Raw genomic sequence first — 13,928 nt, forward strand, 5'->3', positions numbered from 1 at the left:
ACACACACACACAAATATGTATAGAAATTTGGAAATTATACGTAGTGGTGAAAGAACTTTCTAAGATATATTTAAAGAGAAAATAATAGATATTCAAAAAGATATGAGGGAGATGTTTAGACTGCAAAATATAAAGGGAGAGAGAGAGAGGTGTATTTAGAATAAGCAATTAGTGAGAATGGGTATGTTTTTTCTGATAGCACATTAAATAAAAGGAGGGTGCTATATTTGGAAGTTCTTTATGTTAATTATCTGTGCAAAATATCCTGAATTTTGTTTTTGAAGGTTTATACCGCTTGACTGTCTCTGAATCTGCACCTGTTGGGACATCTATAGGAAAAATCATGGCATATGATAGAGACATAGGAGAGAATGCAGAAATGGACTATAGCATTGAAGACAATTCAAGAACATTTGACGTCATTACCAATAATGAGACCCAAGAAGGAATAATTATACTAAAAAAGGTAGATGCATTAATTTTTTTTGCTTTGCATAATAATGCAAAATCAAATCAGAAATACATACAATTATTTTGTGTAAACAATTAGTGTTTCTTTCAATTAAGTAATTAAATTAAGATCTTGTGATTTATAGTTTACAGAAAAAAGGAAAGATATGTGTGCTTTTAAAAAACTTCTAAGATGTTTCATTTTTTAGAATATTAACATATATTGCCTACATTTTAGCATAAATTACAAAGCATAATTTTAAAATAGCTAATTATCAGTTTTGTGCAAGATACTTCTGAAAAAATTAAGAAGAAGTTCAGTTTTTTATATTTCTATCTATATATTTCAGATATAACTGATGAGAGAGTTATTACAGAGTTCCTTGAATTACACTGTAGGAGAGTTTTTGAAAAAGATTTTAAAACAGAGGACAAACTTTTCAAAAATATATTAAATAACAGGAAATTAATTCTCAACTCCCTAAGATTTTTATACTCAGAAAAGTATAGCTTTAATCCTAAAAAAACTAGTTATTAACTAAAAACATTTTGTAATAGTTGTAAATAACAAAATACACATAACATAGGGATTTTCTCCACAACTACTAAATATTTAATGACAATCTCATAGGGATCCAAGAACATAAATAGTAAAAACCTAACTGGAAAGCACCTGAGACTTAATTTATCAACAAAACCTTTTTTTTCCCCCTAAGTAATTCCTTGGGTTTTCTGTGTACACTGTATTACTTTGCAGAAAGTGAACTTTGAGGACCAGAACCACTATCGTATTAAAGCAAAAGTTAAAAACCCCCAAGTTGATGCGCATCTCAGGGAATACCACACTGAAGCTTCCACCACTGTCATCAAGATCCAGGTGGAAGATGTTGATGAGCCTCCTGTTTTCCTCCTCCCATATTACATCTTTGAAATCTTTGAAGAATGCCCTCATGGATCCTCTGTAGGCACGGTCTCTGCCACTGATCCTGATCAGAGGAAATCTCCAATTGGGTATGTCTGGAAGCCCAGCTTTGCATTGATAAATGAGGGAACACAGATTAGCTTGAAAATAAAATTTTTTAAAAGTGGAACCAAGATATATCCAGACCTATATTTCTCTCTATGGTCACTTATAAAATTTGCAAAAGTTTAAACAAATCAAAACAGGAAACCTCACTATTGGTTAAGATGCAAAGAAGTAAGCTCTTGCAAACATGGACAAGAGAGAGGCTGTGCACCAAAATCCAATGCAATCAACTCTGTTAATTGGGATAGGGATGTTAGGGAAAAGAAACCCTTGATTATGCCAAGTCAGAGGAGAAACAAAGTTGATGACAATGTGGTTCATACAAATACTATTTGATTAAGTTAAAGTAAAAGTCGCTCAGTCGTGTTTGACACTTTGCGAACCCATGGACTTATATACAGTCCATGGAATTCTCCAGGCCAGAATACTGGAGTGGGTAGCTGTTCCCTTCTCCAGGGGATCTTCCCAGCCCAAAGATTGAACCCAGGTCTTCCACATTGTGAGCTGTTCTTTACCAGTTGTGCCACCAGGGGATGATATTCAAAAGTTAACCAAGCTTTTATAAGGTACCATTAAAGGCATAAAAATGAGTCCAATCAGTTAGAAATAAGTTTTTTTGTTGCAATTAAACTATATTTACCATCCATTAAATTAGTCTGTTACATTCGGGTAATATACTTTCTGCCTTAAAAAAAATTTTTTTTATTCTCCTTGTATTTCTTATTAAAGATAAAAGCAAAAGCTGTTATTATATTTGGCTGTGGTCACATTATTCTCATATATGTTACATAATATTTTGCATATAATCATCAATTTTAATGCTTTTGTATTTTTTCAAATGTCACATTTTCAGCTATGTTTTTACTCATCATTATTTCTGATAGCTCAGTTGGTAAAGAATCTGTCTGCAATGCAGGAGACCCTGGTTTGATTCCTAAGTCAGAAGATCTGCTGGAGAAGGGATAGGCTACCCACTCTAGTATACTTGAACTTTCCTGGTGTTTCAGACAGTAAAGAATCCTCCCTCAATGTGGGAGACCTGGGTTTGATCCCTGGGTTAGGAAAACCCCCTGGAGAAGGAACAGCTACCCACTCCAGTATTCTTACCTGGAGAATTCCTTGGACAGAAGAGCCTGGCAGGCTACAGTCCGTGGAGTCGCAAAGAGTTTGACATGGACTGAGCGACTTTCATGAAGCATTCATCATTCATTGCCTTATTTACACAACTGAGATTAGATATTTAAATTGTTTCTACAATTTGTCATTATAAATGATAGCATGATAAAAACTTTAATCATGAAAGTATTTATTAAGTTGTGTGTTCTTTACTATTGTCAGAAAAACAAGTAGGTTAATAGACATGCTATTTAAAATTTAAACAATGTATTGTGCTTTGATTATATACACACACACTTATATTGGAAGTCTCCCTGGTGGCTCAGACAGTAAAGAATCTGCCTGCGATACAGGAGATCCAGGTTGGATCCCTGGGTTGGGAAGATCCCCTGGAGAAGGGAATGGCAACCCACTCCAGTATTCTTGCCTGGAGAATCCCATGGACAGAGGAGTCTGGCAGGCTACAGTCCATGGTGTCACAAAGAGTCCGACACGACTAAGCAACTGACACACACACACACACACACACACACACATATACTACATATATACTTATATTCATTACTAAGTTTACTGCTAATAAATAGGAACTATATCTACATGTTAGAAGACAGCATTTTGTGATTAGGAATTACAGTGGGAAACTGGAGCATCGTCTGTCTTAAAAATTTAAAGATGCTTCTTCTATATCAGTAGCCCTTCCAAAGAGCAAAGCAATACCCAGCATCTTAGTATATGGAAGCCTGTGTAATTCTCTGGACTATAAATATGGAAATAGATGAATAAGGGAAGGTGGTGGCATAAACATGTATTAATAGTTGTTTTGAGGAGTCTAGTGTGCTAGGAATTAGAACCTCGAAATTATTTGTAATAAAAACCCCATCATAAAGTTATAAGAAACTGCACAAGAAATCTTCCCAAAGTTTTTCATCTTATCCCCATTCTCTATATTACTGCATTGTTTAGATGACAGATAGAGGGAATAAATTCTTTGCCACTACTGTGGATGATTTATTCCTTGGACATTTTTAAAATTTCCTTTCTAACTAAACCTAGAGTCAAATTTTATAATTTTTATAAATATGGGAATGGCACTAAAATCTTTTCTGTTATTAAAAAAAGAAAGAAAATTAAAAACTTTAGAGTAGAAGCTGTGAAATTGAAAATAGAGATATACAATGGAATGATAGCTGGTTCTTCCAAAACACCAGTAGAAGTTATCCATCTAACCAGACTACCAAGGAGAAAAAAGAAGAGGCAAAAATTACCATTATCAGAAATGAAGGAGGGAATGCAATTATTTAATTGAACCTGTAGACATTAAACAGTATTAAAAGGAGATACTAAGAATAACTCTATGTCTATGAATTCAGATCAATTCCTTGAAAGAGAAAAACTGCCTGCATTCACAGCAAAAGATAAATAATCTGAGTAATCAGACTTGTGGGAAAGAGTTTAGCCACTAGCTGGAAGCAGGTTTGTGTTTCGTTCAAGAATGACAAGGATTTCTTTCACCAGTGGAAGAAGCTGTCTTTAAACATCTTTCACCTAATCACGGACTTAGAGAATAGACTTGTAGTTCCCAGGGGGAAAGTTGGAGGAAAGGGATAGTTAGGGAGTTTGGGATGGACATGTACACACTGCTATATTTAAAGTGGATAACCAACAGGGAGCTACTGTATAGCACCGCTGTCCATGGGATTCTCCGGGCAAGAATTCTGGAGTGGGTTGCCCTTTCTTTCCCCAAGGAATCTTCCCAACCCAGGGATTGAACCCAGGTCTCTTGCATTGGAGGCAGATTCTTTACTGCTAGAGCCACCAGGGAAGCCCCATAGCACAGGGAACACTGCTCAATGTTATGTGACAGCCTGTATGGGAGGGGAGTTTGGGGGAGCAAGGGTACATGTATATATATGGCTGAGTCATTTCCTTCTTCACCTGAAATGATCACAACACTCTTTGTTAATTGGCTATACCCCAATAGAAACTTAAAAAAATAAAATAAAATCCTTTATTACTTGTGCATAAAAGCATACTTAAAAGCATCCTTGAAAGATCTGGTGGAGTTGCACCTACTTGGGAAGATTTAGCCTTTGTTATGGGCTTGGCTTTTATGTGTCTCAGTTCTTCTTCTGGGAGACAGGAATAGTACTTTTATAGAGGTGTATGAAGATTAAGAACAGACTATAAAGGCATCCATATATGCATGGAGAAATCATTTGTTTATATCATTCTGTCAGGAACCCTTAGCAGTGAGAAAACGCCGCACAACCACATTCTATTCACTCAGCACTTTTAACGGAATGAAGAATCTTTAAAAAGGAATTGCAAAGCAAACCAGAGATTAATCTGAACATCTAAACTTCACATTTTAGGCTTTTTAGTCCATGCTCTTTATAATATATATTACACATTTATTTCTTACATGGTGAAGTGAAGTGAAAGTTGCTCAGTTGTGTCCTGATTCTTTGTGGTGTTGGAGAAGACTGTTGAGAGTCCCTTCTGCAAGGAGATCCAACCAGTCAATCGTAAAGGAAATCAACCCTGAGTATTCATTGGAAGGACTGATGTTGAAACTGAGGCTCCAATATTTTGGCCACCTGATGCAAAGAGCTGACTCATTAGGAAAGATCCTGATGCTGGGAAAGATTGAAAGCAGGAGGAAAAGGGGATGACAGAAGATAAGATGGTTGGTTGGCATCACCAATTTAGTGAACATGAGTTTGAGCAAGCTCTGGGAAATGGTGAAGGACAGGGAAGCCTGGCATGCTGCAGTCCATGGGGTTACAAACAGTCAAACACAACTAAGCAACTGAACAACAACTATTTCATTTTGTCAAAAATATTTAAGTAGGAAATGTGACCACTTGTTGATATGTAAGCAAATTGCTTATTAAGATTTAACAATGAGCAGAGCTAAAACTCGGAGAAGGCAATGGCACCCCACTCCACTACTCTTGCCTGGAAAATCCAATGGATGGAGGAGCCTGGTAGGCTGTGGTCCATGGGGTCACTAAGAGTCGGACACGACTGAGCGACTTCACTTTCACTTTTCACTTTCATGCATTGGAGAAGGACATGGCAACCCACTCCAGTGTTCTTGCCTGGAGAATCCCAGGGACCAGGGAGCCTGGTAGGCTGCCATCTATGGGGTCACACAGAGTCGGACATGACTTTAGCAGCAGCAGCAGCAGCGCTAAAATGGAATTTCCTTAAAGCTTAATTCTCTGTAGTTTTTATTTTAATTTTCCCCAACACCAACCTACAAATTAGTGTGATATTTTTTAGAATTTTGTTAAAATTCTCTCTTGCGAATGAGAATGAGTGGCATGTCCAGATTTAGCACACATTATTTGAAAACTAGAGTTTGTTTCAGGTTTTTCTCCTCTATTTCCATCGAGTTGAATTGTAAATGTAGAAGTTATCTTTTTGAAAATTTTCAGCATTATACTAGCTCTGTAGAATGTGGATTTGATATCTTTTTGCTTAACAAGAACAATGTATACACTTTAAAGTTGTACAGAGAAAATAATATTTTAAAGGAATTATTTGTGCCTGTGTGTGCAGATATTCTATTACCAGAAGTGAAGTGTTCAGTGTTGATGACAATGGCACAATATTCACAACTAACCCACTTGATCGAGAGACTAGTGCTTGGTACAACCTAAGTGTTACAGCCACGGAAAAATGTAAGTATTCATTTGAGAACCATATATTGGTTCACCATGTTTTTTAACCATTCAACAATCTCTAAACACAGGAACAAAGGGTAGCTTAAAGTGTTGCTGAAATTAGAATTAAATGGTATTTTATGTATCAAGTGTATATAATTTATTTATCATGTATACATTTATATATCAAGTGTTTATATATACAAGTGTATATCATTTATTATTTAAAAGTTAACCATCTGTTCATTCTTACTACAGCTTATTTATATACTTACCACAAAATATCTCTATTTTATTATGGCAATATATAATGTTTAATATAAGAAATGAATCAGAAAATTCAGAAAAACATAAGAAATAAACCCAAATTACTTGAAATTTTAAAATCTTTATTTATTATATGCTCTTACAATATTGTTCACGAATACATTTTTAAATCAATTTTTAAACATTGAAAATAAATTTTGCAAGTTTTTTTTTTTTTTTTTCAAATTGGACATGTAAGTATTGCCCAGTGAAATTAGCTCAAATAAAACTCATGTCAGCTGTGCTAATGGTCACATCTTCAATAATCAGTAGTAACCAGGTATTTTTCCATTTCCAGGTTTCAAAACATAGATAAAATTATCTAGTTTACCAGTTAGTTTGTGTCTTTAAATTTTCAATTAATCAGTTATTAAATCAATCAAGCTCAAAAGAATAGAGAGAACAGAATGGAAAAGACTATCAAAATCATCACTATTATAGTCAATGGATTTCATATAATACAGTAAAGGATTCAGTTTGTGAATTTGAAATGTATCAGAATGCATCCTTTCCAAACTGATTTTGCATAGAATTTTAATAATCGTGTTTACCTACTTGGCTTGTTCTTTGAAAGTCTTTAAACAAATATCTTACTCCTCACCTTATTGAGCAGTTTGCTGATGAGATGCTGGAGTAGAAGCATCACTTACATATTTTCTGTTCTACACTGAGTGGCTCTTTGGCACCCAGGAAGATTGGGGCTGAGTCTTGAATTTTCTATTTAAACACTAAATGGATGGGGAGCAAATGTTTCAAGGGAATAAATGTCTGCTGCACAGAAGAAATTCCAAAGCTTTTGGTGTCAGAAAACACAAGGATGTTTAGCCTAAAAGCAAGAAGCTTTTATTCACTGGATATTTTCAAGAAAAAAATTTATTGCTGTTTCCAAAGAATTGAAGAAAGAATTTAAATCAGTTCAAAGGATGAGTGAACATCTTTGAAAAATGTGTTTCTCCATGAAGTAGTTTTCAACTTTTAAAAGAGCATGTTTTAATGAAATTTATGTAAATAATTATCCACTGTAATTTTATTTTATATATAAGGAGAACTTAAGTAAGAATATTTCATTAACTTCTGCTAAATTAAAGCATAACATTTTAAGTTATTAAAAAGCAGTGTCTTTAAAATTGATTATGTGTATTCTAAGACACAAATATTGTAAAATTTATAAAACAATTTATAAATAAAAGAAGATTAAAAATATGGTTGAGGAAATAATTCCTGTGAAAGGCAAATTGAAAATAAACAATATATTTATATTACATGAAATTTATTACTGAGAAGTTAATCACTGTTCCAGAAATAAGTGATTAGAAATGTTATAAAGTTTAGAAATTACACATTTCTTGCTGATCTGCTTCTTGTGCTATAAAATTCATTTTCTTAGAGTAAAAAAAAAAATACACCTCATTGAAACTCATCTTTGAAGATATATTTCGTAAAATATCTGTTTCATTTTAAGACTTTAAGGGAAATTGCTTAGGAAGAACTTATATTACACCAAGCATCCAATTTGCAAGCATTTTTTCCTCTACCTCTTGATTCATTTTTAATCCACATTATTAATTTCACTTTAGAACAACTTTGGAGAAAATAATTGCAAGTGCCAATTTTTTATTATGGTAATATTGATATCAAACATAATTTTTGACCCATTTCAGTCACTTAAGACATATTAATATAAACAAAAACACTCAGATAGTGGAAAGCAGGGCTTCATGTAAAATTGTTATATAAAGCACTTGCTGCATGTGTTAAGTATCTGGAAGGTTGTGACGTATCAGTTATGTTGATTATGGGAAAGACATGCTCCAAATTAACATGTGTTTTCCCAGCAAATGAAGTTCACTGTGTGCTTAGTCTTTTTCCTGGAAAGTTTCCCAAATTAAGCATCAAGCTATTTATCAACATGACAGCTAAGTGAATTGTCGGAGGAGTTTGTAATTTCCTCAGTTCTGTCTCACCGCAGCAGAAATTTGAAGCAATGAACAGACTATTGTTACAGCTCAGTATATTTCGGCAAGCAAAGGAAAACACATCCTCCAGGAGTAAGGGTGGGCCACGTAAAATACAGGAAGAGAAGAGAGGCCCCCCACCCCGCCTGGGCTCAATTTTGGCTCCTCTTTTTGTATGTTATTTTCTCCACCTAATGAACCTACCTTATGTAAATTGGGCTAGGCAGGAGGGCTGTTTGTTTTACCTGAGGTTCTCACTCGGTCCTTGGACCTTCCTTTGTTTTATTTTCACGGGCTTTTTCCTTTTAGCCACCACCATTCTAGACTCCTTTTCCTATTCTAACTACATAACTAACTACTTTAAACAAGCTGCAAAGATATGGGTATGCTTTGTATAGTCATGTCAAAGGTTTAATTTGAACTTAATTTTTTATTTTATTTTTATTTTAATTTTTTATTTTCTAATTGAAGAATAATTGCTTTACAGAAAAATGTGGTTTTCTGTCATACATCAACAAGAATCAGCCATAGGTATACCCATGTTCCCTCCATCCAAGACCTCCCTCCCATCTCTCTTTCCACCCCACCCTTCAGCCTGTTGCAGAGCCCCTGTTTGAGTTCCCTGAGTCTTACAGCAAATTCCCATTGGCTATCTGTTTTACACATGGTATTATAAATTTCTATGTTACTCTCTCCATACATCTCCCCTCTCCCTCCTCTCCTCCCACCTTGACAATAGGTCTGTTCTCTATGTCTGTTTCTCCATTGCTGCCCTGAAAATAAATTAATCAGTGCCATCTCTTCAGATTCCATATATATGTGTTGGTATACGATATTTATATTTCTCTTTCTGACTTACATCACTCTGTATAATGGATTCTAGTTTTGTCCACCTCATTAAAATAGATCCAAATGTGGTCTTTTTATGGCTGAGTAGTATTCAATCATATATATATATATATATATACACCAGAGCTTCTTTATCCATTCATCTGTCGATGGACATCTAGGTTGTTTCCATGTTCTACCTATTGTAAATAGAGCTGCAGTAAACATTGGGGTACATCAGTTTTGATTTCCTCAGGGTATGTGCCTGGGAGTGGGATTGCAGGATCATATGGTGGTTTTATTTCTAGCTTTTTAAGGAGTCTCCATACCGTCTTCCATAGTGACTTTATCAGTTTACATTCCCACCAGCAATGCAAGAGTGTTCCCTTTTCTCCACACGCTCTCCAGCATTTATTGCTTGTAGACTTTTTGATGATGGCCATTCTGACTGGTGTGAGGGGGTATTTCATTGTAGTTTTGATTTGCATTTCTCTGATAATGAGTGATATTTATCATCTTTTCATGAGCTTGTTAGCTATCTGTATGTCTTTGCGGAAATGTCTGTTTAGGTCTTTTTCCCACTTTTTGATTGGGTTGTTTGTTTTTTCTGGGACTGAGTTGTATAAGCTGCTTGTATACTTTGGAAATTAATTCTTTATTGGTTGTTTTTTTGCTGTTATTATCTCCCATTCGTGGGGTTGTCTCTTCACTTTGTTCGTAGATTCCTTTGTTGTGCAAAAGCTTTTAAATTTAATTAGGTCCCACTTGTTTATTTTTGTTTTTGTGTGGATCATGGAAGATCTTGCTTTGATTTATGTCATTGAGTATTCTCCTCTAAGAGTTTCATAGTTTCAGGTCTTACATTTATGTCTTTAATCCATTTTGAGTTTATCTTTGTGTATGGCATTTGGTAGTGAACTAATTTCATTCTTTTGCATGTAGTTGTCCAGTTTTCCCAGCACCACTTATTGAAGAGGCTATCTTTGCCCCATTGCATATTCTTTTCTCCTTGTCAAAAATAAGGTACCCATAGTGGGTGGGTTTATCTCTGGGTTCTCTATCTTGTTCCATTGGTCTACATTTCTGCTTTTGTGCCAGTACCATACTGTCTTGATGACTGCAGCTTTGTAGTAGTCTGAAGTCAGGAAGTTTGCTTCCTCCAGCTCCATTCGTCTTTCTCAAGACTGCTTTGTTTATCCGGGATCTTTTGTGTTTCCATATGAATTGTGAAATTTTTTGTTCTAGTTCTGTGAAAAAAGCCATTGGTAATTTGATAGGGATTGCATTGAATCTGTAGATTGCATTTGGTAGTACAGTCATTTTCACAATATTGATTCTTCCCACCTAGAAACATGGAATATCTCTTCATCTGTTTATGTTGTCTTTTATTTCTTTCATCAGTCTCTTACAGTTTTCCGTATACAGGTCTTTTGTTTCCTTAGACAGGTTTATTCCTAGATATTTTATTCTTTTTGTTGCAATGGTGAATAGTATTGATTCCTTAATTTCTCTTTATAATTTTTCATTGTTAGTATATAAGAGTGCAAGTGATTTCTGTGTATTGACCTTGTAACCTGCAACTTTGCTGAATTCGCTGATTAGTAATTAGTAATTAGGGGTTTTCTATGTATAGTATCTTGCAAATAGTGCAAATAGTGAGAGTTTTACTTCTTCTTTTCTGATCTGAATTCCTTTCATTTCTTTTTCTTCTCTAATTGCTGTAGCTAGGACTTCCAAAACTATGTTGAATGATATTGGTGAGAGTGGACACCTTTGCCTTGTTCCTGATCTTAGAGGGAAAGCTTTTAGTCTTCACCATTGAGAATGTTTGCTGTGGGCTTTGCATTATGGCCTTTACTATGTTGAAGTAGATTCCTTCTGTGCCCATTTTTGAAGTGTTTTTATCATAAATCGATGCTGGATTTTGTCAAAGGCCTTTTCTGCATCTATCAAGATGATCATATGGTTTTTATCTTTCAATTTGATGTTATGGTATATCACGTTGATTGATTTGTATATATTGAAGAATCCTTGCATCCCTGGAATAAACCTGACTTGAAAATGGTGCATGAACTTTTTTTTTTTTTTTGGTGCTTCAATTTTATTTTATTTTATTTTTAACACTTGGGGTCATTTATTTTTTATTTTTTTAATTTAAATTTATTTATTTTAATTGGAGGCTAATTACTTTACAATATTGTATTGGTTCTGCCACATATCAACATACTGTGTTGTTGGATTCTGTTTGCTAGAATTTTGCTGAGGATTTTTGCATCTATGTTCATGAGAGATAGTGGCCTGTAATTTTCTTTTTTCATGTTGTCTTTTCCTGGTTTTGGTTTCAGGGATTGTGGCCTCATAGAATGAGTTTGGAAGTGTTCCTTCCTCTGCAATTTTTTTGGAAGAGTTTCAGAAAAATAGGCACTAGCTCTTCTCTGAATGTTTGACAGAATTCCCCTGTGAAGCAAACTGGCTCTGGGCTTTTGTTTTAGGGGAGATTTTTTTTATCACCGTTTCAAGTTCAATGTTTGTAATTAGGCTGTTCATAATTTCTATTTCTTCCTGGTTCAGTCTTGGGAGGCTGATTTTTTCTCAGTATCTGTACGTTTCCTCCGGGTTGTCCATTTTGTTAGCATGTAGTTATTCATAATATTCTCTTATTCTGTGTTGTCTGTTGTAACCTCTCCTTTTTCATTTTATTGACTTGATTTTTCTCCCTTTTTTTCTTGATGAATCCGGCTAGTGGTTTGTCAATTTTATTAATCTTCTCAAAGAACCAGCTTTTAGTTTTATTAACCTTTGACACTGTTTCCTTCATTTCTCTTTCATTTATTTCTGCTCTGTTTTTTATGATCTCCTCCCTTCTGCTGACTTTGGGGGTTTTGTGTTCTTCTTTTTCCAGCTGCTTTAGATGTGGAGTAGGCTGTCTATTCAATGCTTTTCCTGCTTCTTGAGATATGATTGTATCGCTATAAACCTTGCTCTTAGAACTGCTTTGCTGAGTCCCATAGGTTTTGGGTCATCGTATTTTCTTTGTCATTTGTTTATAGGAATCTTTTGATTGCTTTTTTTATTTCTTCAGTAACCTCTTTGTTATTTAGTAATTATTTATTTAGATTATTAGATTATTAATTAGATTATTATTTAATCTCCATGAGTTTGTGTTTTTTGCTGTTTCATTCCTGTAGTTGATATCTAGTCTCATAGTGTTGTGGAGAAAAGATACTTGACACAATTTCAATTTTCTTAAATTTACTGAGGCTTGATTTGTGGCCCAAGATATGGCCTATCCTGGAGAATGTTCCATGTGCACTTGAGAAGAAAGTGTATTCTTCTGCATTTGGATGGAAAGTCGTGAAGATATCAATTAGGTCCATTTGGTCTAATGTTTCATTTAAGGCTTGTGTTTCCTTATTGATTCTATGTTTTGATGATCCGTCCATTGATGACAGTGGGGTGTTAAAGTCCCCCACTATTATTGCATTGCTGTCAATTTCTCTTCTTATGCCTGTTACTGTTTGCCTTATGTATTTAGGTGCTCCTAAGTTGGGTGCATAGACATTTACAATTGTTATGTCTTCTTCTTGGAGTGATCCCTTGATCATTATGTCATGTCCTTCTTTGTGTCTTATGATATAAAATCTACTATGGATTGCCACTCCAGCTTTCTTTTGGTTTCCAGTTTCATGGAATATCTTTTTTCATTCTTTGACTTTCAATCTGTATGTGTCTCTAGGTCTGAAGTGGGTCTCCTGTAGGCAGCATATATATGAGTCTTGTTTTTGTATCCATTCAGTCAGTGTGTATCTTTTCGTTGGTGCATTTAATCCATTTACATTTAATGTAATTATTGATACGTATGTCCCTATTCGTACTTTTTGATTGTTTTGGGTTTGTTTTTGTAGGTTTTTCCTTTCTCTTGTGTTTACTGGCTATGTAAGTCCCTTTAGTATTTGTTGTAAGGCTAATTTGATGGTGCTGAATTCTCTTAATTTCTGCTTGTCCATAAAGCTTTTGATTTATCCATAAATTTTGAATGAGATCTTTGCTGGGTGTAGTAATTGTGGTTGTAGGTTTTTCTCTTTCAGTACTTTATATATATCCTGCCATACTCATCTGGCCTGTTGAGTTTCTGCTGAAAGATCTGCTGTTAATCATATGGGTTTTCCCTTGCATGTTACTTGTTGCTTTTTCCTTGCTGCTTTTAATATTCTGTCTGTTTAATCTCTGTTAGCTTGATGAATATGTGTCTTGATGAGTTTCTCCTTGGGTTTAACCTGTAGGAGACTCTTTGTACTTTTTGGACTTGATTGACTATTTCCTTTCCTATGTTGGGGAAGTTATCAACTATATTTTCTTCAAAACTTTTCTCAGTGCCTTTCTTTTTTTCTTATTCCTCTGGGACCCCTATAATTCAAATATTGGCACATTTAATATTGTCCCAAAGGTCTCTGAGGCTTTTCTCAATTCTTTTCATTCCTTTCCCTTTATTCTGCTCTTCAGCAATTATTTCTACCATTCTATCCTCCAGTGCACTTATCCATTCCACTGCCTCAGTTATTCTGCTATTGGCT

The 13,928-nt window shown here is 34.8% G+C and overlaps 1 protein-coding gene across 1 annotated transcript in view; it reads left to right on the forward strand.

The window, feature by feature from the left end:
• Positions 1–13,928, forward strand: part of CDH19 (cadherin 19) — an 80,377-nt gene that overhangs the window by 44,325 nt on the left and 22,124 nt on the right. Inside the window, exons 6-8 of the mRNA XM_027526074.1 lie at positions 286–467; positions 1,209–1,462; positions 6,162–6,283. Coding sequence (XP_027381875.1) covers positions 286–467; positions 1,209–1,462; positions 6,162–6,283 — 558 coding nt within the window. The remainder of the gene's footprint in view (positions 1–285; positions 468–1,208; positions 1,463–6,161; positions 6,284–13,928) is intronic.

The sequence above is a fragment of the Bos indicus x Bos taurus genome, chromosome 24 (genome assembly GCF_003369695.1).
Source record: "Bos indicus x Bos taurus breed Angus x Brahman F1 hybrid chromosome 24, Bos_hybrid_MaternalHap_v2.0, whole genome shotgun sequence".
Classification (NCBI taxonomy): domain Eukaryota; kingdom Metazoa; phylum Chordata; class Mammalia; order Artiodactyla; family Bovidae; genus Bos; species Bos indicus x Bos taurus.